This window comes from Coturnix japonica, chromosome Z (genome assembly GCF_001577835.2).
Source record: "Coturnix japonica isolate 7356 chromosome Z, Coturnix japonica 2.1, whole genome shotgun sequence".
Lineage (NCBI taxonomy): Eukaryota > Metazoa > Chordata > Aves > Galliformes > Phasianidae > Coturnix > Coturnix japonica.
This window is the reverse complement of record NC_029547.1, coordinates 16149202-16175021: the sequence shown is the minus strand read 5'-3', so window position 1 is coordinate 16175021 and position 25820 is coordinate 16149202. Positions and strand designations below refer to the sequence as shown.

At 36.0% G+C, this 25820-nt stretch overlaps 1 protein-coding gene across 1 annotated transcript in view; it reads left to right on the top strand.

The window, feature by feature from the left end:
- The window catches only part of HCN1 (hyperpolarization activated cyclic nucleotide gated potassium channel 1), a 187365-nt gene that overhangs the window by 74790 nt on the left and 86755 nt on the right, over positions 1-25820 (top strand). Inside the window, exon 3 of the mRNA XM_015848649.2 lies at positions 19904-20065. Within this exon, the coding sequence (XP_015704135.1) occupies positions 19904-20065 (162 nt within the window). The remainder of the gene's footprint in view (positions 1-19903; positions 20066-25820) is intronic.

Sequence of the window (25820 nt, the reverse complement as noted above, 5' to 3'; positions counted from 1 at the left end):
AGCTAAGAATCCAAAAAAGCCAATTTATTTTCCATTTCCAATTTATTCTGAGATTTGTACTTTTATTTTGTTAATTTTCTTAGATGTTGAAAGCAGGAGCAGACAGTACCATCATCCACAGTCTGAAGTTGGGGTCAGTGTGTAAATTTAGCTCTGTTTTGTATTTGTATGTCAACACTTGCCAGTCTGTACTAGATAGCTTCATAGAAATGTTTATGTAAGTTTGTTTGAGACCATTTTGTTAAAACCCTCATGAGACCTATGAGTCCAAATTCAAATGTCAAAACTGCTTTACCTACTTGATTCTAAATAAAATATACACCAAAGCATTTGGACTTTCTTTTCACCATATATTTTAAACATGCCAGGGGCTTCTGCAAAGGAGGTTGGAGGTGAAGTGCAGATGTGCAAAACTGTTTTCCCTCCAGCCTGAGTTGTTTAAACTGATAGTGAAGAAGGGATCCACCTTCTGCTGCCTGGACCCAAACAAGGCTTTCTGCTAGCTGTGCAAAAGGAGGGGACTCCTTGTGGCTTTTTCTGAGAAACTCTTAAGTGCAAGAAGTTCTCATGCTGCTTTCCCTAGTGATATGCTGAAAGTCTATAAGTGAGAAAATATATAGTACTATATATATATATAGTACTATATATATATAGCAATATAGTACTGAAACTTTGTCTTCAAACTCATATTTTGGACAGGGAATCCTGAGATTGGTGTGAAAGCAGCTGGCCCCATGGAACAGCAAAATTGTCCTTTATCCACATACTAAGCATGAGCATGTTCACTGACTCCAAGTCCTTGCATATTACTGGGTAATTCCAAAGCAGTGTCTGTTGTCTGGGATGTTCACTGTCTACTACCACCAGCCCTTGAAAATTTTACTTGGAGGGACTTATCTTGACTCCTCACATATTTCACTCCTTCCTGCCTTATTACTGTGTGAATGTTTTTGTTATGCTCTCCACGGCTGTTATTTATAGGCAGTTGTTGTCTAGTCCCTGCTGATTTGCAAGATTTACAGGCTAACTTTTGCATTGCCTTCTGCTACTTCTCAGTTTGATGTATCTGAGTGCGGATCCCATCAAGAATGATACAGAAGACCTTATATGTAACAAAGCCTACAACATTTTTAACAGGATCTTTTCTGTTGTATGCAGAAGGAGAAACTCTGTTCCCAATTTCTGGTGTGACCAGTGCCATGGGGCCTCAGAATACAGGCTCTGAAGAAATAAACAAGTAAGGGAATAAAATGCATCAAATAGTCAACGTAGCCAAAAGGGTAGTGGACGTGGCTAAAAACACTGTTGTTTTTTGCCGTGGTTATTGTTTTACATTGCTTTTGCAGAACAGAAGAAAGAACAAACAGCATGCTCAGCAGATCTGCTACAGAACATGGCATTTATGTGGAACCGTTGTGTAACTTTCTGGGCAGACTGAAAAATATAACAGGTTTGCAATGGGGAACAGATAGGCTGGCCTAGATTGTCCCCAACTGGTGAAAGTTTCACTTTGGGTAAAATGAAGACTATTCAATAAGAAGACTATAATCTTTAGATAGTTTTGTTTGTTTGTTTGTTTGTTTGTTTGTTTTTTAAGGTTCTCAGTAAGCAGTACTTCATGGACAAGCACTTGTGTGGCTTGAAATCTTACATCTTTCAGCAGCACAGAAAGATCAGCTCAAGAAGACATTTCTCAGTGTAGTTTTCCCTTTGTCATGCAGAGTAATTTTAATTTCCTTAACTGTTCTCTTTCCATGTAGGGGAAATGCTGCCTAAGAGAATACAACAGATAGAGGCTGTTTCAGAATAGCTGATTAAACCATTCCACTAGAAAATCAAATTAGTTTGGAATGAAATTCAGCTATGGAAATGCCATTACTTTAGTGAGTTGTATTAATAGGATTTGCAGGATCTGGGTGCAAATATACTAAGTTCAGGAAGAGAACTAATGTAGGTGATGGTAGATGACGTAGAGCTGAGTTATCCACTAAAAGGTAATTGAGTGAACAACAAACAGGATGGATCTTGTCTTTGACAGGTGACAAGATAACTAACTAGTGATGCTAACCTGACTACACACATTAAAAAATGATAGGCAGATTCCTGTTTGTTTGGGCTTTTTCCCACTGAGTCAAGACAACTGCTAATATGCTTAAAATAAGGTACTTGCTAAGTGCTTTCCTGGATTAAGACCAGGGAACCAACCCAGCATTTTGCAGGATTGACTTCCTATATAGTCAGTGAAAAATTCTGCATTGCCAGTCTTTTTTTTTTTTTTTTTTTTTGTCTTTTGCTTTTTTTTTTTCTTTTTCTCTTAAGCAACATCATGCTTAATAGGATTTTATTGCATTAATATTGCTGTATCATCTGCATGCTTAATAATATAATATGAACATTCTTATAAATGGCTCCACAGTCTGTATCTGCACTGACATTAGTACTTGAAAGTAAGACTTAAATCCTTTGCCTTCTGCTTATGTTAACAGTTCCTACAGATTTCAAAGGGAAAAGTTAAGTAACTTTTCTGGAGATGTCCATTATAATTCATTGTTTCTGAACAGTTCATCTGCTTCATCTAAATAATCCATACGGTCTTACCAATTACTCCAGCCTCACAGATATTCTGGTAGCATCTCTGAGTTACTTAAATGTGGAGATGTGTGGGTCAGTTTGATAGGGGAGAGGAAGCTGAAGAAAAAAAAGCCCTCCTATGTGGAAAATGGATCATGTCTTAAGTGACGTGTCTTGCTTTCTTGTAGTTTGCACTAAAGAGACTGCCACTCCTCTATGTAGAAGTGGGGAATTTTTAACGTTTTATTCCATAGAGATGAATGATCGTAACATGAAACTATGATTGAATGTGACTGAAACATCAGGTAGATGTATGGACTAGATTAAAATCATTCAGAATTTGCAGTTAAAAACAATAGAAGAAATTAGTCCTGCACATGTATGTAATTTGCTTAGCATTTTCAGTACAAAATCTGCCTGATAAATGAAGCAATCCCTGTCTGCAGTCAGTGATGTATGGTACATTCAAGGCTCCTTCTGGTACTAGTGTACATCTGACCAACTCACTGTACATGAAAATTGCTTTAAATAGATGAATCCACTTTCCTATAGACAAAGTCTTTCTACAGTAATAACAAAACATCTCTTACTGACTAAAACAAATAAGCAAGAGGGGAAAACAAAACAAAACAAAACAGCCCAAGAACTGAAAACAAAAGGGATTGAGTAAATGCTGCGGTTGGCTACCACCTTTGTTTCGCACCCCTGCTGAGTAGTCCTCCCACCTTGCTCATCTTTTGTTGCATTTCTGAAGATGAAATAAAAGCTCAAACATCGGGAATGGAGTTCCACACATCAGCTAGAACCAGTTAAAACGACCTCCCCCCTCCCGCCCCCCCCGATTATTTATTTCCTCCAGATATGCATTCCATTTATTTTGTAGTTTCCATAAGAGCAAGTTTCTTTAGAGTTCCTGGCTGAAACAGAGAAAGAACTTAATTTTGTGAAATTCATGAAATTAGTGTATGATGTACTGTCAGGCTAGTAACATTGGATTGTATAAACTTTCTTTAATATGGATTTCTATTCCAAGAAATGCAGTTAGGAAAAATAAACCTGGACCAGAATATTTGAGCTGTCAAAAATTTCAATTCATAAGCTTATGAATACCCCTAGGTGGCACTACATTCTTTTTCTGCTCAAAAGTAAATCAAAGACTTTATAAGTAAATAAAAGAAAAATCATAGCAGCTTAATACACACGATGGTCTCTAAAGTTTCAATTGTGTAATAGATTCCACATTTTCTCTAATAAAAATGAGTATCAAAGTGTTTTTTTCTTCTTATTCTTTTCATATACAACTCATGGAATAAAACTGTTCTATTGTGAGAATTGCCTGGTACTACACTTAGAGTGTATTTGGAATTTTTAGAAGAAATACATAGAAAAGAACTTGATTTTTGTTCCCCCCTACAATATACTTGTATTTATCATTTAGATTTTAACACATTTTAAATCTTCTCTGATCTGTGGCAATAATGAGAGAAGAGACAGATAAGAATGGACTAATCCTGAATATAGGCTCTTCCAATAAAATTCAGATACAAGAACTTTTAACTGTTGTAAAGAAATTGTGTTTCCAGCTAGTGTCTCAAGACACTGATGGGTCAACACAGCAGGCTTTGAAGAGTTGTAGATTTTTTAAAGTTAGATAATAGGAGTTATATAAGACATAGTTGGTCATACTTAATAAATCTCAGTAGGAAACAATTAGAATTCAATTATGAATGTAGAATAAATCTAGAATAATTTTTTCAAGTTTTATATTTATTTTCCTATATATATATATATATATATATTTCTTTACATTCATAATTAGGCTCTTTTAATGGAAATTGGTGCATCAAGAACAAATTAATCCTTTCTGACACTTTTGATGACTAGCTAGGGTTTCAATGTGTTAATTACTGTGTTGTTGTTTTTCGTTTGTTCACTAGATTTAATTAGGAGCTATTTTATAAGACAGAGTGTGGGTGGGATTATTCTGTGGGTTTGTGTGGAGGCAAATAACCCCTGTAAGCCCTGCCAGCTTTGCATGCGACTTAAGTACAAACAACTCAGCACCAGAACATTGCTTCAGCTGCACCAAGAAGTGCTCAGTACCTGCATCTTTGTGCCATGGGTCTGGCTGTCCAGAGCAGAGCAGCTAAGCCTGTCTTCTCCTGCCATCTCCAGACACTTACAGTCAAGGGCAACACCCATACTCCTTTGGAACAGGCCTTCACTGGCACTGGAAACACCCCCAAGAAAACTGAAGCACTGGGTAAGGTGGAAAAGCCTTCAATCCTGTTACCTTGGGATTAAGGATTTCTGCGACATCTAGAATGGAATGTTTGAAGTATCCAAAGGTGAAAAGTACTAAAGATCTTTCATCTCACCTTGTAATGGTTAACAGCTGTCATAAAACACTTCTGCACCTAATGGAATCTTTCAAAACAGTTTATGTAGAACCTTGGTCACACCAAGTGAAAAAAGCATGCAAAAGCCTAAAATGAATTAGATTTTGTGTTGGAGGAGAACAAAATGTTCAGACATCCTGGGCATCCATTTTCTTCATTAAGCCTCATGAACTTATTTTTTTTATTTTTATTTTTATTTTTGAATCTTTAATTAGCAAAATCTAGGTGATGCTGCAAGTTGCTTAGCAGGGCAGTTTTTATACCTGTCATACCTTTGACAAAATTAGTGTAAAGTAAGTAATAAAAATAGAAGAAAACTTTGTAATGGTGTTGTATATGTTCTCCATACTGTCTTTCAGTACTCAGTGTTTTAGGCTGTAATTTAGCTCTGTATGTCTCTTCACATATTTCACAGATAACAGTGTTCCTTTCCTCTTACATTTTCTGCACAATACTGACTCCTCAGCACATATGAAATGGCATCTGTATTCTCTTAAGTCATTACCAGAAGATACAGGAGTAGTAAATACCCACATGATGGTATTATTCAACTAGTTAGATAAAATCAAGTTTGCAGGTCAACCCTATATAAACTTCAGAGGATGCAAAATCTATGTCCCTCGTTTGGTTTTCAGAGCATGTACCTTGCTGTGGCTAATCTTTCTGTTCCAGATAAAATAAATGTAAGAATATGTAATTGAGACTGGTACAGTGTTGCTGTTCAGGAGTAGAGTTGCACAAATAACTTACATTTATTTCTGTGTGGAAGATATCTGAAGAGAGGTGATTGGATCTTTTGGTTGCTTCAGGCATAGGAATAAAATGTGACATTGAATGAACTGGTAAATAACGCTGAATAACTAAAATCCATATGAACTACAGCACTTAACATTTCTGCTGTCTGCATGTTTACTTCCTTGGCATCTTTACCACGACATACAGTTGTCACTCACTTTTGACTTTCTATCAGATTCATCCCTCCTAAGTAATTTGTCCTCTAATGTTTGGGATATACTGGCAGCCATTTAATTTAATTCAGCTGCAACAGGCAAGGAAAAATAAAGTAATCTAGGATCCATTGCAGGCAATATCAGACTCAGCTCCTCGGGGACAAGGATTTCCTTGAGATACTGAACATATACATCCTCCAAAGGAGCTCTGTACATTTTTTCTTTGAAAGGCTTTTTGAAAATGAAGAAAAAACAAAGCAGAGGGGGGAAGAATTGTGAGGTGAGCATGAAATCAGTTTTATGTTTGTACACTGAAGTGCTGCTTTTGGTGGTGAATAGAAGATGAGACTTTGCTTAAGAGCTTAAGGCACGTGTCAAAACCCTAGTGTTTTGGCTAGTCAGCACACGTCACAGTCATATACAGTCTGTATACATTTATGTATAAATGTATATGGATATATTTACATGTACAGATGTAAATTTGTATGTATGTATAGAGAGAGGTATATATCCAGATGATATATGATATCATGAGCATTCTAGTACATTGTATTTGGCATCAGAAAACAAACTGCATGCTGCTTTCCCATTTTAATGATTATACTTGAATGAACAGAAAAGATCTAACAGCACACTAATGGAATAACATTCTGCTTGTAGCTGACAGGGAAATACTGAGAAAGCAGATAATTGTTTTATAATTGTGCTTCCTCTGAAAGGAAGAATCAATAATCACTGAAGTGTAAAGAGAAGACAAATCAATCGAAGGGAAAATTAAAAGTTTGAAGGGAAGATGTTGCAGAGATCTGAGAATTTTTTTGGTCTGTGATAACAAAACCTTTTCCATCCTTTGAGAATAATGATGCATTTAGCTAGTTAGTTATTTTGGTTTTACATCCATAGCTCACATTTGTTTTACTGTTGCCCTTATGCAATGAACTATTTGGTTACTGGAAAAGAAGGGGGAAAAAAAAAAAAAAAAAGAAAGAAAGAAAGAAAGAAAAGAGTGCAATTAATTATTTATGGTCTTTTATATAAATAGTCTCTCTTTCTTTCTTACGGCCTTGCTCAGATCTCCACAAAGGGAACGAGCATTAAATGTGGGAAATGTGCCACCTCCCTGTGCTGGATGTTCAGCACAGGGTGCAGCAGCCCTGAGGGATGCCCTGCCTGCTGCACAGTTTCATTGCCTCCAGAGGGTTGGCAGGAGCTGTAGTGCCCATCTCCTGCTTCTCAGCAACATGCAGTTCTGCAATTAGCCTTCTACGGGTGTGTGACTGAGCAAAGTGGAAGTCTTAACCGAACAGCTCAGAGTGCAGCATGATTATTCCACATGAGGGATGTTAAGGAAGACAACCTCTTCATTTATTTTTAATATGTTTATCCCAGAAATAGAAATCACATGGTAGCCAGTCAGACCATAAAGATTTTCCCAGAATGCTCGTGATTGCTGTTGTTGTGTTTCTTTTATTTATTTATTTAGTAGAGAATATAATGACACTGTGATGTCTAGAAAACATTTGGGTCACCAGGGATTGACTAGTACTCATAATGGTCATCAGACAGTGAGCACTTAAAGGAGGAAGGCAAAAAGCATGTATTTGGCAGATTGGTTTATAAAAAAATATCAGTTGTTTATTGCTGCTGCTGGTGGGAATCTTAGAGGAAATTCCAGGCTGATGGACTGGGCAAGTGACAGAGTTAATTCGGGCAGGCGAGAAATTTCAAAATCATTCTTCAGGGAGTAATGCCTGGCAGAGAACTGAGTAAGTGCTGCTCTGCATCCAGCAGTATTTCAGTAAACTCCCTGCAGCCTGTTTGCAGTGCTTGTGGCCTGTCTCTGCAGGGCAAGAAACCACTAGGCAAAGAGTTTTCACAGCTTTATAAAACCACAGCTTCTCCTCCCTTCTCTCATGTCCTTTTGTCTTACGTTAGTGGTCCCACGCACATGCAGACCCCAACCCCCACTCCCCAGTCTAGGGCTTTTGAAACATTTGAAACACCTCATGTTTAGCTGGTTCTGCCAAACTCAATGGTAAAAATAACTCTCCATTCCACTGTCACTCTGCAATTGCGTAAATGCTGTTCTTGCTATTCAGCCTCCGTCACTGCATTCTCCCAGTGATGTTAGCTGCAGCACAGAGAGCACACAGGATAAACATTTCCCAGATTTTGCCTTCTAGAACCAAAATATTTCTTTAATTTAGGACTGCTCATAGAAGTAGGATGATTGGAATGTCATTGCAAATTTTGCAGACTTCCATCTTTATTGTAAGCCTTACAATGCTGTCCTTATCCTGGAGTCCCAGCTCCTGAAGCTCTGTGACTTTGTAAACATCTCGTATACACTATTTCCTTTTCTTGTTGCTAGCTTTAGCCTCCCACTGATTTCTGACATGCAGATATGAACAACCAAACCATATTTTTAAATTAATTTCAAGTTTCATGGGGTCACATAAATCACAGTTGTATTTATCTGAAGTTGATAATACTGTTGTGATGTGGTAGAGGATATGAAATGTCAGCCATTGCGTACAGTCACTCTAAAAAAGAATGGACAATGTTGTGTTCTCTAAGCCTGAAAATGTTTTCTGAATGTTTCTGAATGTAATATTGATGTTTTCTGTGACTGTGTAAACAAAATAAAAGAGGATATGACACAGCGAAAGGGTATAGCAAAATTAGAACATTTGGAGTGGATGGACTGAAAATGTACTGCGGGGATACTCTGGGGAACAAGAATAAGAGAAAGCACAGAAAGCAGAGGGAAGCTCTGGTCTATTTTCTGAAAGTAAATCCTTTTCCTCCAGATGTTTGGTAGCATAAATCTGCCTTTAAAAACAGAAGTGAATCACAATCTCACCACCAGTTTGGGACTGCCCAAATATATTTTTCTTCTCCTTACAAAAATTATACAGTATACAGTCCTACTTTATCATCTTTTTTTTTTTTTTTTTTTTTTTTTTTAAATGCTAAATATGACAAGCAGAAGGGGAGATCTAGGGCAATTAGAACCATACAAAATATGGACAAAACAGAAATAGACTGTAAAAGCAGTAGATTGCAACCCTGTGTTTTATAGGAAAAGCATGAAAACAGCAACAAATGAAAAAAAATTATTTTAACAGTGATATAAAGGGAATGTAAAGTAAAGTTATTAGAGAGCCCTATGGAAATTTCTCAGTGTTTTCTTCCTGTTCAAGAGGAATGAAATAATGTGTGATGATGACTGGGAATTTCATTCAAGAAGAGTATGTTTGCTTCATTGTCTTTTGTGCCAAGTCATGCTTCATGCTTCTCTTCACTGGCTACCCATCATTTAGGTGTCATCTGTGGGTTATCCTTTTGTCAATAGCCAGTCTGATAGCAGCTGCATTGGAAGTCAGCTGCAGTAGGAAGACAAGGCAGAAACATGGAACTGGAAAAAGGCTGTGTTGAGGCTAAGATATGCTAAAACTACGCAGAAGGCAACAGGCAATTATATTATCTTCTTAGAAAATATGAGACAAAGGATGATTTTCGTTTCAACATTGTCAAACAGGAGTATTGCACACTGTTGATGCTTGCTCTCAGTTATGACACTGAAACATCCTCAGATGCTTAGGTTCTCAGAGCGAGTAACTCCTGGGGGTCCAGGTTTCTTGCAGAGTAAAAAGATGTTTTTGTTTTTTTTTTTCCACAGAAATGGAAATATGAAGAGAAGGTAGAAGACAAAATAAAATGTCACTGTACAGTCTATCAGTTGTAGTAATCTTACAAAACTAAAAACTAAAAGACAGTGTGAAGTGCTGTTGAGAACAAACCACATTCACTCACTTTTACTGTTGTAAATCACATGACATGTAAAAGCATAGGTCATCTATGTGACAGCAACAAAAATGGTTGAGCCTTCAGCAACATGTTGTAAACCTAGGAGGAAATCCAAGAAAGCCCACAGCTGGCTGCCAAACCTTGGAGACCTTTGCAGAACTCAGCATGGATTAGTGCTGTGAGGCGTTATGCAGCTGAGATTTTTGACATTCATTTGCCTTGGTAGCAAAAGACTACAGGCAAACTGACAAATAAACCTCTGGCAGTAAAATAATGCAAAATGCAGAGAATGAGTGCACAGAGTGTTTTTCGTGGTGCCAAGTGAAGGATGGATTGAATACTACTCTGAAGGAGGTCTGGTAGTAACATTAGCAGTTGAAAATGCTGATGTGTTAAACTCAAATTCATGAGAGGACAGAGGTATTCCTGGGATGAACGAGTGTCTTCCATGGTGTCTTTCATGACCATTAATGGCTGAAAAGTGCACACACACAACTAGCAGTAGTAAAAAGTTTTGCTTTTACAGTATTCAGAAGCAAATCTCAACTCATTAAGCTCATGAAATGTGAGGTGTTGCTAAAATGTTCAGTTCAAGCCCCTCTGATGGCTGACAGTAGGCATTCAGCTGGTACGACTCATTTCAGCATGTCCTGCAGTAGGGAACCACAGACTGTCATAGTAATTTAGGGCCTAGTGAGGGGCAGGCACTGAAAATGGAGCCAGACATTCTGGAGGGTGATTTGAGAACCAGACATTTTTACAAGATCAAGCTAGAAACCAGCAGAAAGCTACATCTATCAACCAAGAAAGACAAGTGCAGATCTGTGTCTGGATATGCTGGGCTGTCACAGTGCACCCACAGTGGTTGCAAATTGTGGTGTGATGGTAAGGGCTGCAACTAACCCTGATGATAGTTGGCAAGCTGCAGGCCAGCGGAGCAGCCTGACCACCTGCACCATCTCTGTAGTTTGTGGTCACCGCGGGCAAGGCTCAGTACTTGATCGTTCCGGTAGTATTGCTTGCATCTGGTCAGTGTCTCAAATGCACAGACTGACATGTTGTGACACTTACAGTGCAACTCGTTATATTGAAGCTAGATATGTTTAAGGAGGTACAAGTTTACAAAGTGTATGTTATAAAAGTGCATGCAGCTTACAAACTGTATGTTCTTGGAGAGACTACGGTAGTAAGTACTGAGATTCTGTAGTTTGAACACTAACAGCTTACTCTGTTAAAATATCTAATATAGTAAAATGTTCATGGTGAAGTATAATTAGTTAATTTATATTGATGAATTTATTTTCTCAAAAAATAATGTGAAGAAACTATGCAGTCTATTCTTTGTCGTTGTAACTGACAGCAATAAAACACAAAGTATGGGATGCACTGTGCATTGAATCCTGAACAATTTTACCAGTCAGAAGCATGTATTATTTTAAATGTCACTGGGAATTAGAAAAAAATCAAGTCCCAAACAGGACCATGAAAAATATAACTTATTTCTTCTACAGTAACTTTTCCCATCCCATTTTATTTTCTTGTCTTTTGTTTTCAGCCTTTAATTTTTGCACTGACTAACTAGAGATCTGTAGAGACTTTTGAACACTCAAACCTGCATTTAAGTTATATGTTTTTGGATATGAAGGATATTGATTTTCTTTTTCACCCTAATAATGCATAGTATAATTGTAGCAAATGTTGAACACAGAAGTAGAATAATTTAGCATCTGAAATTTCTGCTTAAGGTAGTTTCATGTACTAATTCATGTAAATAAGATTAACTTACCATAAGAAGTAGTGTCTGCAATTTCTCAAAGTAATTTCTTTAAACTGGTAATATACTTCTGACAACCTGAAGTTTTTAGCAGACAACTGAGTTGTTGGATTTCTTCTGGCAAAAAATGGGGTGATTTTGAAGACTATGAGTCTGCATGTTCCTTCTACCTGGTTCAGGCATCGGATAAGAAGTAATTTTTTTTTTCTTTGTGGTTTGTCAGTTGTGATGTTATTGTTTGTGATTTTGTTGTGTTGTGTTTATTTTTTACATTTATCCTTTAAAATTGCAGACAAGATCCTCTGAGTGATTTTGAGCAACATTAAGCTTTTAACTGCAGAGCTTTATTTGCACTTACGGAGAGCAAATAGTTTTTTTGAAATGCAGTTCAATTAGCTGTGAATTTGTTAAGTTATTTGTCGAGTATTGTGGAACATCAACTTAGATGTCAAATTGTTATTAGCATAATTATTTATGTAAGTATATACCTCTAGATTTTGTTATTTTCACTTTTCTATTTGTATGTATGTAAATGCGATATATGGATGGCTTTATCATGCCTCCTCTTAACAAGATTACCAAGATTTTCAAAGGAATGAATGGATTTTCTGTTTTGTTTTTTAACCATTCGTCTACTGAAGAGTTCTTTGACTTTCATATAGTATCATTCAACAGTCTTCAGCCTTGACTTTACTGACAATCCAACAATATAACCAATAATATTTTTTAAAATAAAGACAACCTTTTAATTTACTATTAAAAAAAAATCAGGGTTTATGTTTTATTTTAATATCTCAAATATATAAACATTAAACATGATATCTGTTCCTCATAAAACATTTCCTGTTTTATTTTTGTTTTTAATTTTTATTATTTTATTTTATTTTATTTTATTTTATTTTATTTTATTTTGCTATTCAAATGAAATCAGTTTGGTTTCAGAACTTTTATTCCATGGGAAATTTAACATAACAGTTTTTATTTTCAACTCATGCCTATTAATTCATTTTGGAAGCATTAACCTCAAGTAAGACACCAGCTTAAATTCCCAAGGCGAGAAATATTCCTCATATTTCAGTTGTTTGCTATTAGATCACTGTGTTGCTGTATGATAATTACAGATAAGTGAAGCTCGGAAATGCACTAGTATGACTTCTGGGGCAAGCATCATGGGAAAAGACCTGGGGATTTAGGAATTTAATGAACAATTCCTTTAATATGAAAGGGCTTTGGGGGGGTTTTAGGATGATGGTGCATCTCCTACTTTGAGAATGTGTCTGTTTTCATCTCATCTTCGAAGACCTTGGAAATCAAAATCTTTTAAAAAAGCCAGAGATGTTTAGGAAAATGTTGAGACTGAAGGAGATGGGTCTGCTGGTGTCTCAATTGTAAAAACATTCTGAGCTGAGATATGCTGTTACTTTTGGATTTACAAATAATTTCTGCTGTCTTTCAGCTTTGTGTTCCTTCATTTTTCTTAGGTTAGAGTAGAATTCTTTCTTCAGTTATGAATTTACCAGCCAAAGCTAAAAGTGATTATGTAGATACTTTCTGTACCTGCATCCCTGAGTTCACACCTGGAAATATCCTTGGATGTTTTTAGTATTCATGTAACAATCAGATTGCTCACAGGCACAGCAGACAGAAGAAAGAAATCAGAAAGAGATTACAGGGAACATTGTTTGAGCACTGTTTTATTTTTAGATCCATGAACCTGAGACCATGTCCAGCCTGTTTCGACATCAAGCCCTTCCAGCACACTGCACTAAACCATATTGTTAATACGCAGCTCAAGGGAGAAGACCCACTGTGCTGGGGGAAGAATGTAATTATTCCTGAAGTTAAGCTTTAAGAATGGAAATCAAGAGGGCTCAGGGTTTGTGAGACTTGAATAGACAAATATGGTGCAAAACAATTTTATGGGGCATGGCAATTTTTGTGAAGATCTTGGTTCTTTGAAATGACCTCCCTAAACTGTCTTAGCATTTATGACATATTTTGTTGTAAACTTCTTTATAAAATACATGTCTGATATTTGTTGTTTTATTTCACATTTCATAAGGATGAAAGCAGCCTGTATATTGACAGTGGAGAAGTTAGGTTTCGTAAGCTCAAAGTAATTCTGAAAATGAGACAGTCATCTGAATTCTGCTCTTATATTTGAAATGCTGTAGGCAGCGATATCTGTTAAGATTCGTGTTACTTGTTCTGTTGCCCTTTTCAGTGCTGTGGGAGTCCCTGCCCTAGTCTGTCTGTGGGTAGATGAGTGATGGTGAATAACTTATTTTTCTCTTCTCTGGTTGACACTGGAATATGTCTGCACATTAATATGAAAAACAGTACCTCTCACGCAGCTAGGAAGATAATTGTAAATAATATTTTGTGCAATTTAGAGTCTGGCTGTATCTTAGAGCTGCCTTCTTTGCAAGATATAAGTAATTATAAAAGGTAATAATAAATGAAATATTCCTTCTAGCTCACCTGTACGACTACTTCTACATCATCATCATTATTATTATTATTATTATTATTATTATTATTATTATTATGGTCGTTTTTGTTTTTGCTCCCTTTTGCTTTGCCTCACTTCATGAAAAGCAAAGGCTTAGTTTACAACACCGGTACTTTCCCATCATTAAATAAATAAATAAAACTTTCTCCTGTGTAAAAGTGAAAATTAGCACTGTGTTTTTTGTTTCAGGATCCTGAGGTTTGCCAGTCTTGGCTTGTTTTCTTTGTTACAGAACTAAAGAGACTAGTCCTCTCTATTTTGATGTCAAAGCAGGTCACGCACATTACTCACAACAGGATAATAAAAATAAATCTTTTGGCAGTAAGGTTATGCCCTCAGTATGAGAAGTAATATATTAGTAAAGTCACAGGCAAATTACAGTAGAACACAAGTATTGCAGAGTTTGTTTATGGAGTTAATAAATGTTGCTTGCTGGTTTTAATGCTTTCAGGTTAACCTGGACTTGGAGCACTGTCACATGTCTGTGTTGTCGTGTTGTTCTTTTTGCTACACGGAAGCTGGCTGCCATTTGTACATGCCTTGAAGCAGAATAAATGGGGCTGCTATTACAAAACCTAATGTCAAATTGTGTCCATCTATACCAAATAACAATTTTTAAAGGTCACATAAAATAGGCCAATCATCTCAGCTTTTCTTTTCTTTTCTATTTCTTTTCTTTTCTTTTTTTTCTTTTCTTTCTTTTCTTTCTTTTCTTTTATTTCTTTTCTTTTCTTTTCTTTCCTTCCTTTCCTTTCCTTTCCTTTCTTTCCTTTCCTTTCTTTCCTTTCCTTTCCTTTCCTTTCCTTTCCTTCATCCTTTCCTTTTTTCCTTTCCTTCCTTTCCTTTCCTTTCTTTCCTTTCCTTTCCTTTCCTTTCCCTTTTCCTTTCCTTTCCTTTCCTTTCCTTTCCTTTCCTTTCCTTTCCTTTCCTTTCCTTTCCTTTCCTTTCCTTTCCTTTCCTTTCCTTTCCTTTCTTTTTCTTTCCTTTCTTTTTTTCTTTTTCTTTTCTTTTTCTTTTCTTTTCTTTCTCTTTTCTTTCTTTCTCTTTTCTTTCTTTTCTTTCCTTTTCTTTTCTTTTCTTTTCTTTTCTTTTCTTTTCTTTTCTTTTCTTTTCTTTTCTTTTCTTTTCTTTTCTTTTCTTTTCTTTTCTTTTCTTTTCTTTTTTTCTCTTCTTTTCTCTTCTTTTCATTTCTTTTCTTTTTCTTTTCTTTTTCTTTTCTTTTTCTTTTAATTTTTTTCTTTTCTTTTATTTATTTATTTATTTATTTATTTATTTATTTTCCTCTGGATATGTTTGATTTAAAATATTTTATACAATTTATTAAATCACTGGCATTTACCCCCAGGTCAAGATAAGCAGAAGCAAATCTCTGCATTTGTCATCAGCTTAAAGTCACAAATAAAACTAGACTAAAAAGTGCTATATACATTTACTGAATTATCAATGATGAATTATTTATTATCAAATTAAATTAAATTATCAGGAGTCAGTTGAGTGTAAAATGTAACTCTAAGGGCATACCCTGGCATTTCAATCAATGGGCCTTTACATCCACTTTTTCGGATTTATTTTCCACGTAGAGTGCAGTACAATGTAGCTTCCAAAGAAATGAGCTTTAGAGTTAGAGTTGGATCCAATCCACAGTATCTCAAATGATATTTATGAAGAATATCTTTTTAAATCAGTTTGTAGAATATAACATGGATAAGAAGGAATGATTGGCTTTCACTGTTTAAAGCAGAGGGAGAGACAGAAGTGTGAACAGAGCCCTTGTTCTCTCTTCTTCCTTTCATAATATTTTGTTTCCCAGAGATTTTTGTTACAAATACTGGCTTAAAAGTGAAGATTTAGCTCAGGTAGGAAAATCTGAATCCTGCAGTTCTTAATCTCTGTCTCGGTGCTGCTCTGAGGGATGAACCTAATAATTCTGGGCTGACCCAGAGGATGAACTAGAAAACCTTGTGATTTTCCTAGCTATTATTTTGCCTGGCAGTCTATCCTGAACTTGCATTGATCGGTGCCACACTCAGTCTGCTTTTAGTGAATGACACACACGTGCAGCTATTTCAGTCTCCAGAAGGTGACTGTTCAATATTCCAGGCTCCTCACAGCTCACTTAGTATGAGTGTCATTTCATGTGGCCTGAGGTGCAAAGCAGAATGTGAAGATGATGCCTTGACTATCTTGACTATTCTGAGCACTTCTAGTGCTTCTAAGAGGTGCAAAAGAGGACGTATCTCAATCTACTCAGTAGTACAAGTTTTCAATAAATTTTTCAGGACTTTCTGAGGCGTTCTTTTCCCTCCTGGGAGAGTTAAATCTTGGTAAATTTTATAAATCAAATTTTATGTAACTGAACATAAAAATTGGTCCAAACTACAAAACACAACTGAAGAACTATTCCCTTCCAGTTATTAGAAGGCAGGAGTGGTAACTGAGTGCACTCCACAAAAGCAGAGTTTATATGCATTTAGTTGAGCAAGATATGTACTATTAACTTAATATGACAGCCCTCAAATACTATTTAGCGAGTGGGCTGATAAGACTGGAACAGTTTTTCTGTCTCAGGCTTGGAAATCAGTCAGCAGGACCAATTTAAAGTATACACTCCATTGTAAATGTGAGAAAAGAATAATCTGCTTTCTTCTTCACACATGGAAATCAAGGGAGTCATTAATGAAGTGTGAATAAAAACTGAGATAAAACTTGTGACCTATGACTTCTCAAGGAGCAATTTCTTATTCTCCATGAATGATATTCTGTTAAAATTTGAAAAATGGCTAATATATGATTATATTTCAGCCGCTGTCAGACACAATGTCAGCTCATCAGGGAAAAAAAAAAAATAAAAAAAAAAAAAAATAATAATAATAATAATACACAAGGAAGTTATGGTGTTCCAAAAGTCAGGTAATAAACCACAGGTTATTATTAAACACAATTAAACACAATTTTGAAGGATATGGAAACTGTTAACAGTAAAAATATAATCCCTGCCCCCTGCCCCTCCCCCCCAAAAACAAACAAACAAACAAAACAACAGCTCCAACAGAACAACAAAAAATGCATTATAATAATAAAAAGTATAATCTGCAATGGAAACTTATGAGTAGAATAAAATAAGAAATATCCATGAAATATTTTTCTTACTGAGCTTTCTTCTGTAATGCAGTTATCACAGTTATTAGAACAGGCTACATAACTATTAAAGTAAGCATGAGTGATAAAACACCACAATTAATCAGTGCCATGGTGAAAATGCTGATTTCATGTTACTGTGATGAGCAGCTAAGTTAATGTCCAGAATGCTACTATCTTTGTAACAGTACTTACTGATCCTTTGTGCTGAGCTGCAGAGCAGTATTTCTTGAGGGGAAAGGTATCAGAAGTGATGGAATCACAGTTTCAGATGCTGGTGGTTCCAACCACTTCCTTTATTGGATTTGTTTCACATACAATTTTCAGTGTATTGTTGTTCTTTCAGTATGTGATCATTACTGCAAAGGCATATCAGTAATGAAAAAGGTCGATGTTGCTTACTTTTTAGGAAAAACAAATTACTCAATTATAGAACTGTAGCAAGATAGCATAGTCCCTGCAAAGCCCAAGCCCATCAGGAGTCCTTGCTGATTCAGTAGGGCCTTGTAGTTTGAACTCAGCGCTCCATCTATTTGGTTTGATATTTTTTCTTCTTTTTTACAATCTCTTTCTGTTTCCTGGTTCTAATGGCCCCTTTGAGAATATTTACTGAGCCATCACACAGTTTCACAGGTTAGGCAGGAAGCAATACACTTATAATGACCAGGCAAGATCACTGAAATACATTTACAAATCCACCCACTTGTCTCTCTCTCTATATATAAATATTTATTTTTTTCAGTAAATATTACCCTATTAAATAATATGAATCTTTTAAAATTTAAAATAAAAATATACCAGTGCAAAATACACTTAAATTTGTGGACGTTCACTGTCGTTAGGAGCTTCCACATTTGGGCTATTTCTAGAACATAAACTGATGTAAAAAAATGTGCTCCATGGGGCTGAAAGAGCCACAGAGAGATCATTCTTAGGCAGCTCTGATCACAGGATATGTGAACAGCCGGTTGTCTTGACTATGCTTGTAGTTACAGATTTCAGAGAAGAATGCAGCATTCCTGGGGTCTGTGCTGCTGTCTCAATGTCTTTGGAGAGTTTCAGAGAATCTGATCTTCCCCTGATTATCACACATAGATGTGTGTATTCAGAACAAGTGCAATAAAATAACCATGAACAAAGCTCCAGAACAGTTATTTATTTCCATTCTTGAAAAAAAAAATATTTCATTTTTACATACTACCTACTCACCCAGTTCACCTTTTGCTACTGAAACTGTAGCTATTTAAAAAGTTATATTTTGAATACATTTCCAAAGAGCACAAATTTTAATGATGTCACTTTTCTATTTCTATTTATGTTATCTCCTAAATGTTGGTGTAATTTGCTCAGTATTGACAGGAACTAAGTAGTGTGTAAATAGCATTAAGAATCTGCACGAAGTGTCTGTGAAGCGAAGATTTATAATATTCTCACAAAATGTTGTAACTTGAAGCAACGCTTTGCACATAAACATAATGTGTTAGGTATTTTTTCTGTTACATAAATTTTCTAGCCAATATGTAATGATTTTAAACAAACTCTCACTAACTGAAAAAGATATTGAAAGACACCTTAACCTGCTCTCTTTATTTGCACTTGTAATCATTTACAGTGTGGGTACTTAACCTCTGTTTTCAGTTTTAGTGATGTGAAAGGTGGGACAGAATAATTTCCTCTTGCACACTTGAATTCTTTTGGAATTTCCTCTTTGGCAATGCATGCTTTGCAATGTCACTGAGCTGGATCGTGGTTGCACAGGCTGATCTCTGACTACAGTGCATGGCGGTGTGTCACTGTATCATCTACTAGATGAGAGAATAGGATGCTAAAAGCACAAAATGAAATGCATTAAGGAAATGGAAAGGATGCCTAACTGGAGCAGCCAGTGTTGTGCATGGTCTTTATAGTTTTATTATTTGACTCAATAATGATGTCTAAAATTTTGCGCCCAACAAAAATCTATCTTTTCCTGTTGATGTCTCTTCACATGACTGGGAATAAGAACTGACCTTCATCTTTTGTGCCCTTATGCTTAAGAGTATGTTTATGCTTTGCTAGAAGAGACTGTACAAATAAAATTATTTTTTAACAAGAATGGAAAAATCCAAATGATTATTTTTGTTTGACCTTATCTTAGCTACTACAGATGTTTCAGGATTCTCAGTATTTTAGTAAGACTGCTGTGAGATATTCCTACATCATTTTGCTTGGTGAGCAAATGTTTGCAGTGCACAAGTTAAAAAAATAAAAATAAAAATAATAAAAAAATACTATTTTGCTTCTTCACTCACATTTTGTTACTTTTTAGAAGGCAGGAAATGTGACTCTATTCTGAACAGGTCATTCAATTTTTACCTCCCACAATTTTGTGAATACTTAAGACACCTGGTTAACAGACAAACAATGGGTTCACTACCTTTTCCATGCTTCTCAACTCTTTTTTACTTTCTTTTTTTTTGAGTTCTACTTTGATTAAAAGAAGTTTAAGAAAGTACTTCAGTTGGTCTTTGTGAATTAAATGAAACACTTTTTAGCAGCTTGTGTAATCATGATGCAGCCAAGAGTCAGGTGTGCCATGTACAGTCCTGTGCCCAAATTAGCATGCCCATATTAGCAGGTGTTACTGAATGAACTCTGACTCCTTAGAAGTTCAGAATGATGCTTCTTTGTCTTTTGTCTGCCTGATGAAAAGTAAATAATTTGCATTTCTGATTTGCATCACATAAATCTTCTGTAATTTTCCCTACAGATCTTCCACATGACCTACGATCTGGCCAGTGCTGTGGTGAGGATCTTTAACCTCATTGGGATGATGCTGCTGCTGTGCCACTGGGATGGCTGCCTCCAGTTCCTCGTGCCTATGCTGCAGGATTTCCCACCAGATTGCTGGGTGTCCCTAAACGGTATGGTTGTAAGTATTGTTCATTTTTCATTGTGCTTTCTAAACTTTATTTTTCTAAACAGTTAGCCTCAGACTTAAATGCAAAAACACATGCATAGTAAGATAATACCCTGAAATGTACTCAAGGTTATTTAGGAGTTTTGCTGGCTTGCTTACTAATAAACAAAGGTTGGTTTTGTAACCCTCACCACCAACAATACTAAAGTGACACACTGCCAGTAAATGAACCAGAAAATGTTTTCAGTGTAGAGGCCATTTAAATTAGTTTATTAATCCTCATTCCCTCAAAGAAGTCATTAGAAAGACATTTGGAAATAGCTCACTAGTGTTTTCAGTTCAGTTTTTATTTTCAGAAGGTTATAGATGTTGATTTAATCTGTTATTTTCATCTAATGTAGTCCTCTGTTTGTTTTGTAAATAACTTCTGGCTATGTCATTAAGTCCTTTACCAAATTGTTCCTAACTGTCAGGAACCGTAGTTCCTAACTACAGGAAATGCAGTTACTTCTGTAAATCACACACTTGTGAGTTTGTGAAAAGTTAGTTCAAAGAGAAAACTTGCCTATGTCTTCTTCATAATGAAGGTTAATGGTGTTCTTCTTGTTTGACATATACCTTGAAGAATTAAATGTTTTTTGTGAGGCTGGATGATGAATCAGGTAGACTTTTTTCATAGAAAATACATAGATAAAGTTGTTGAAATGTGTCTATACCAAACAGAAAAAGTCCCAGTCAGCTGTTTCACCAACCAACTGAAGCACAGAATCACAGAATCATCAAGGCTTGAAGAGACCTTCAAGATTATCTAGTCCTACCATCCATCTGCCACCAATATTTCCTGACTAAACATGTGCCTTAGTATGAAATTTAAATGTTTCTTGAACACCTTCAGGGACAGTGACTCATCCATGTTCTCAAGCAGCCTGTTTCTACAATTTTTAAGAGACCTTTACTGTAGATGGGCAACTTGTACAGTCTCACATATTTCTATTGGAAAAACATAGCAATATTTGTTCCTTTAGGAGTGTAATACTGCCTAGTACTGTTGGAGCTTGGTGACTAACACTGTCAGTCATACAGACAAGCATTTGCAGTCATTGAATGACATATTTAATGATAAGCAGCATGTTTGCTGACACCTTGCTGTGCAGCTCTGTTAAAAAAAAAAGTGAAAAAGTGACATATCTTCACAAATGGAGTTGCTACAATATAAGTAGGTCACCAGGATGCTGACTGGCACGTTTTTACATTCTGCTGCATTGTGGGTTCTGCTTCATAACATCTTTCATTCACATTCAGTAAGGGTACATTTTCTACCAGTTTTCTGGATAAAAATTAATCTAGAGAGTGAAAGGAAATAAGTGTTGGCTTATGCTTAACTGAAGTATTTACCTTTTTATGAATGCTTAAATATTACATTCTTCCATATGAGCTACATTTGACCTTAGAAATCCGTGCACATTCTTAGGGATATCTTTTTGCCTGCCCACAATAAATTTTCTCACAGAAATTTCTCATAGAAATATTTCTTTCTCCTTACTGGCCACATGCTCTTGGAATGATTATTTGGAAACCTATTTTCTCTGAGAAACTTGCTGCTATTAAACAACACTGAACACTGAACTTTTGTTGATGGCCCCAAAGGTCCAGCATTGTAAGGAAGAGATCTTTATCTACCTCCATCTATTGCACCTTTCTGTCAATGCATTCTCTTTTACTCAAAGATTTCAGCACAGTATTCTGTAAAGACAGTTATAAATGAATTTGGAGTTTGTGGCAAATTTCTGAGTCAAAGAATTCTGGAATATTTGGGTGATCTGAAAGTAATGACACCTATTTATTTCCTTGGAGTCTGCAACAGATGCAGAGAACAGTAACACTACTTGATAGGGTAAATAGCTACAAAACAACATTTTTCAGAATAGTCACCACCCTTAGTTATGCACTGTGAACAGCAATGAACAGGAGCTTGCAGGCACATTTGCAAACATCTGCATGGCCATCCAGAATATGGCTTGTCTTTCTCATTGTTACTGCCACTGCTGAAAAGCACCAGGTCACTGTGCTCATATCCACTGTTTATTCTCCATCAATGCTCAGCACACATCAGTGAATGTCAATGGTTGCTAATTTTTCCACATTAAAGAATTCAGTTCCACGCCTTTTCTTCATACACTCCTCCATGCCAGACATTATTGTGCCCTTTGCTGCCCTCTGTCACATGACAACATAACATAACAGTATATTGGTGGGAAGGTTTGACATATACTGCCTTATAACAAACACGTGCCTTTGATGTCAGAAGCCAACAGAATACCATAGGTGATACTCCTTTTGGAGCAGCCCTTGCACACCTGTTCTGAAAAAGGCAAAATCACCCACCTTCGAGTTTCAGTCTTATTTTGAGTAGAGAGGGTTTTTTGTTTGTTTGTTTTTGTGGACATTTCCAGGTACTCAAACTGTTGCTTCCTCAGGACAAGTAAAATAAATAAAACAAAAAAAAAAATTTAAAAAATAACATGGGCTGATAGGCTAATACAATAACTTTGCTTTGAGGTAATGTTTTAACAGTCACTGGTGATGACAATAGACTTGAAGGCTTATTCTTAAATATATATATGCATCATCAGTTTTTCAGTAAACAACACAGCTGCTAGTCAGTTGCGAGCTAAAGTTTTAGCAGATAATGCAGTGGTGAAGGAATTAAAGAATCCAATCTGCCTCTTCAATCTGTGCAACCTAGCATACTCTTTCAGGCCATGGTTGCATTCTGTCTTATACATTTGTTGCTTCAGACTGCAGATCACAAGAACATCCTCCAAAAACCTTCTGGAAACATTCTTTTCTGTAGGAGCTAGTATGAGAAAGTTTTCAGATTCCACAGGCTCACTCACATTGTGCTGTTAGAAAGAAGAAGGTTGAATTTAATGTCAGAAAGGAGCAGAATAATGAAATCAAGCCAACTGCCTCTCTGAACAATTACACTGAATGAAATTAAAGAGAAACAAACCAGTGGATTTTCATCTTTGAAAGAATGATTAAAAATGTCAGAATGGACCACCAGATTGACTATGAAATGAAATGGAAAGTCTTCTCTTTGAAAGGAAATAAGATGGCCTTTGGCTGATACTGAGCCAGCTTGACCAAAAGTACTTCATACCACACTGGGATGTTATCCTCAGTAATAATGAACTCAGATGGTGTATGTACTCCTTGTATTTCCTGGTCAATTCTTAGCAGTGGCATTCCTGTTATGAAAAAAAAGACAGAGCTGGTATCTTTCCTTAATTTTTCTAATTGTGATCCCACCTGCCCATTTTATATCATTACTGCCATTTCATTTCACTGATTTTTTAAAAGCTTAGTTAGTAACTATTTGACAGCAGGATCCTATGCTCTTTTAAAATATCCATGCACTTCTGTAAAAATAAGAGATAACAGCATGCACTCTTTTTTTAATGCTCACTGTAAGTTGTGTTCCAGCCAATCCATTATGGATAAAACAACAATTAACTCTGTGAGGTTATATAGTTCTCTGATTCATTTCTTTATCTTTTTTTAACACCAATATTATGAATTCCATTCCTAAACAAGGTCTTCTGTGAAGAAGTTTCACAAAGTTTCCTAATGATGCTGCTTAATTTCTTCTTGGCTCAGAAAGGCTATTATCTGCAGCTTCTTGTGTGATTTATCCTCAGCTTTCTGATCTGCATTGCCTCAGACTAGTGTACTTCCATAATGACTCATAGACCAAACAGCTTTATCATACCTCGGAGTCTGAGCCAGTTGCTCATTAGAAAATTAGGAGTAAAACTTTCACCTGAGACCAAGAGGAAAGCAAAAACAGTAAGAATGCTACAGGATCCTCTCCTGTGATTAGTCTCTAAAACCCTTCTTCTGCATTTTGTATTCAGTTTCAGCTGTGGTGAATTGCAGAAGCACAGTGTGTAAGTTCCAAATATTGAGCAGTTATAGCCAGGTCTTGTAAAAGACAGAGTTTCTAAGCAAGTGAAGATGAGAGGACATTTTTGCCACTGATACCATCTGGCCATCTATGTGTGAAATAAATAATTGCTTGCTTTAAATCCATTGTTATCGTATTGGAAGTTTGCTCTTCCCTTTTCTGTCATCTGTGGTGAAGTCCCAATGACATGTTATTCCTGAGTAACAGTGTCTGAAGATCTCCAACCTCTACTTTCATGTTTATATTTGCAATAATTGGATGTATGGTTAGGAAAACATAGCAAGTTACTAATCTGAAATTTTCAGATTTTTCACACATAACAATGTTTTATCAGATAAAAATCTAGCAGAGTAGTATAGAACTTAACCTGAAAACTGACTTTTTTAAAAGCCAGAAAACTGCAAAGCTTCTGGAAAGAGCATGCTTTACTAACATTTCTCATGGCAGTCAGACAGTGTTTGCTCAGCAAGAGCCCTTCAGGTTCTCTGGCTTCTTTGTGATGGCTTTTTCTTACTATTCTTGCAGTTCGTTTAGAATCATACATTCATAGAATTACCCAGGTTGGAAAAGACCTTGAAGATCATCAAGTCCAACCGCAGCCTAACCATATTACCCTAACTCTAAAAACCTGCTAAATCATTTCCCTGAGAACACGACACTCATTTGTATCAGACTCTGGATTTGGTGGGGTTTTTTTAGGTTTAATGTTCAGTGGAGGGGGATTTTACTTTATATTAATTCATCAACATCAATGGAAATCAGAAATTGGCTTGCAGAACCATATTTCTGACAGTATCACCATTGAAATGAAATGATTCTGGCAATTTCTGTTGTATAGTCTGAAGGTCCTTCACTTTATAAAATAAACCGTTTAAATGAATGCTTGATAGTAAAATTCAGAAATGGATTCATGATTTCTAATGCACTAAGAATTATGCTAACATAAATTTAATATGCACAAAAACTAGTAATAATGCATCAACTTGAATTTCAGGTCTTTGCATTTCTTAAAAATGAACATCATTTTCAATTACCTAATCACACACTTGAGTAAGATCTCTGCTTTACTCATCTGAGCTCAAGGAATGGATTACAGTCACAATTATTTAGTTCTGGATTTTTCCATTTTGATAATACATTGGCTCAGCGCCTCCATCCCTGTGGTTAGTCACTGGAACAGCTAATATTCTCCTGAGATTTCTTCACACTTGATATTCATGTGATAATCATCATTTAGTGCTTCACAAATATTATTGGAACAACTTTATATTATGTAGCAAGATGTTGTGCAGTGTTCAGAGCACTGATTCTTTTGACTTTGTTTGCAGTGATAAGCAATAAATGCTTATAAAAATCATATCCCACAACCCTTAATTGGGTACTGAATAAGTGTGGAACATAAGGGAGTCATGAGGATGCCAGAGGCACTGTGGATCTCTTGTGATATATTACTACACTAAAGTACTTTATAGTCATATATTTACATATGTTTATTGCTTTAGTTAGCAAATGCTTCTATAAATAGTTAAAATATTGAAATTACATTTCTGAGATTGATTCTGATGAAAATATTAGTGAAGGAGGAATTTCCCAATTCAGATGAGTGCTGTATTTACAATACAATTTGGAAATATGGTGATACAAATAATAACATTATGTAATCAAAATTCTTAGGACAAAGATATCCCTATTTGGGGAATGTAATAATTATATCTCTTCTAGGATGTTCCACTGTGCAATGTTGAGTTATTGCTGTCTTTGGCACACAGCCTTGACCTATCATCTGGTGTCAGGCCACTT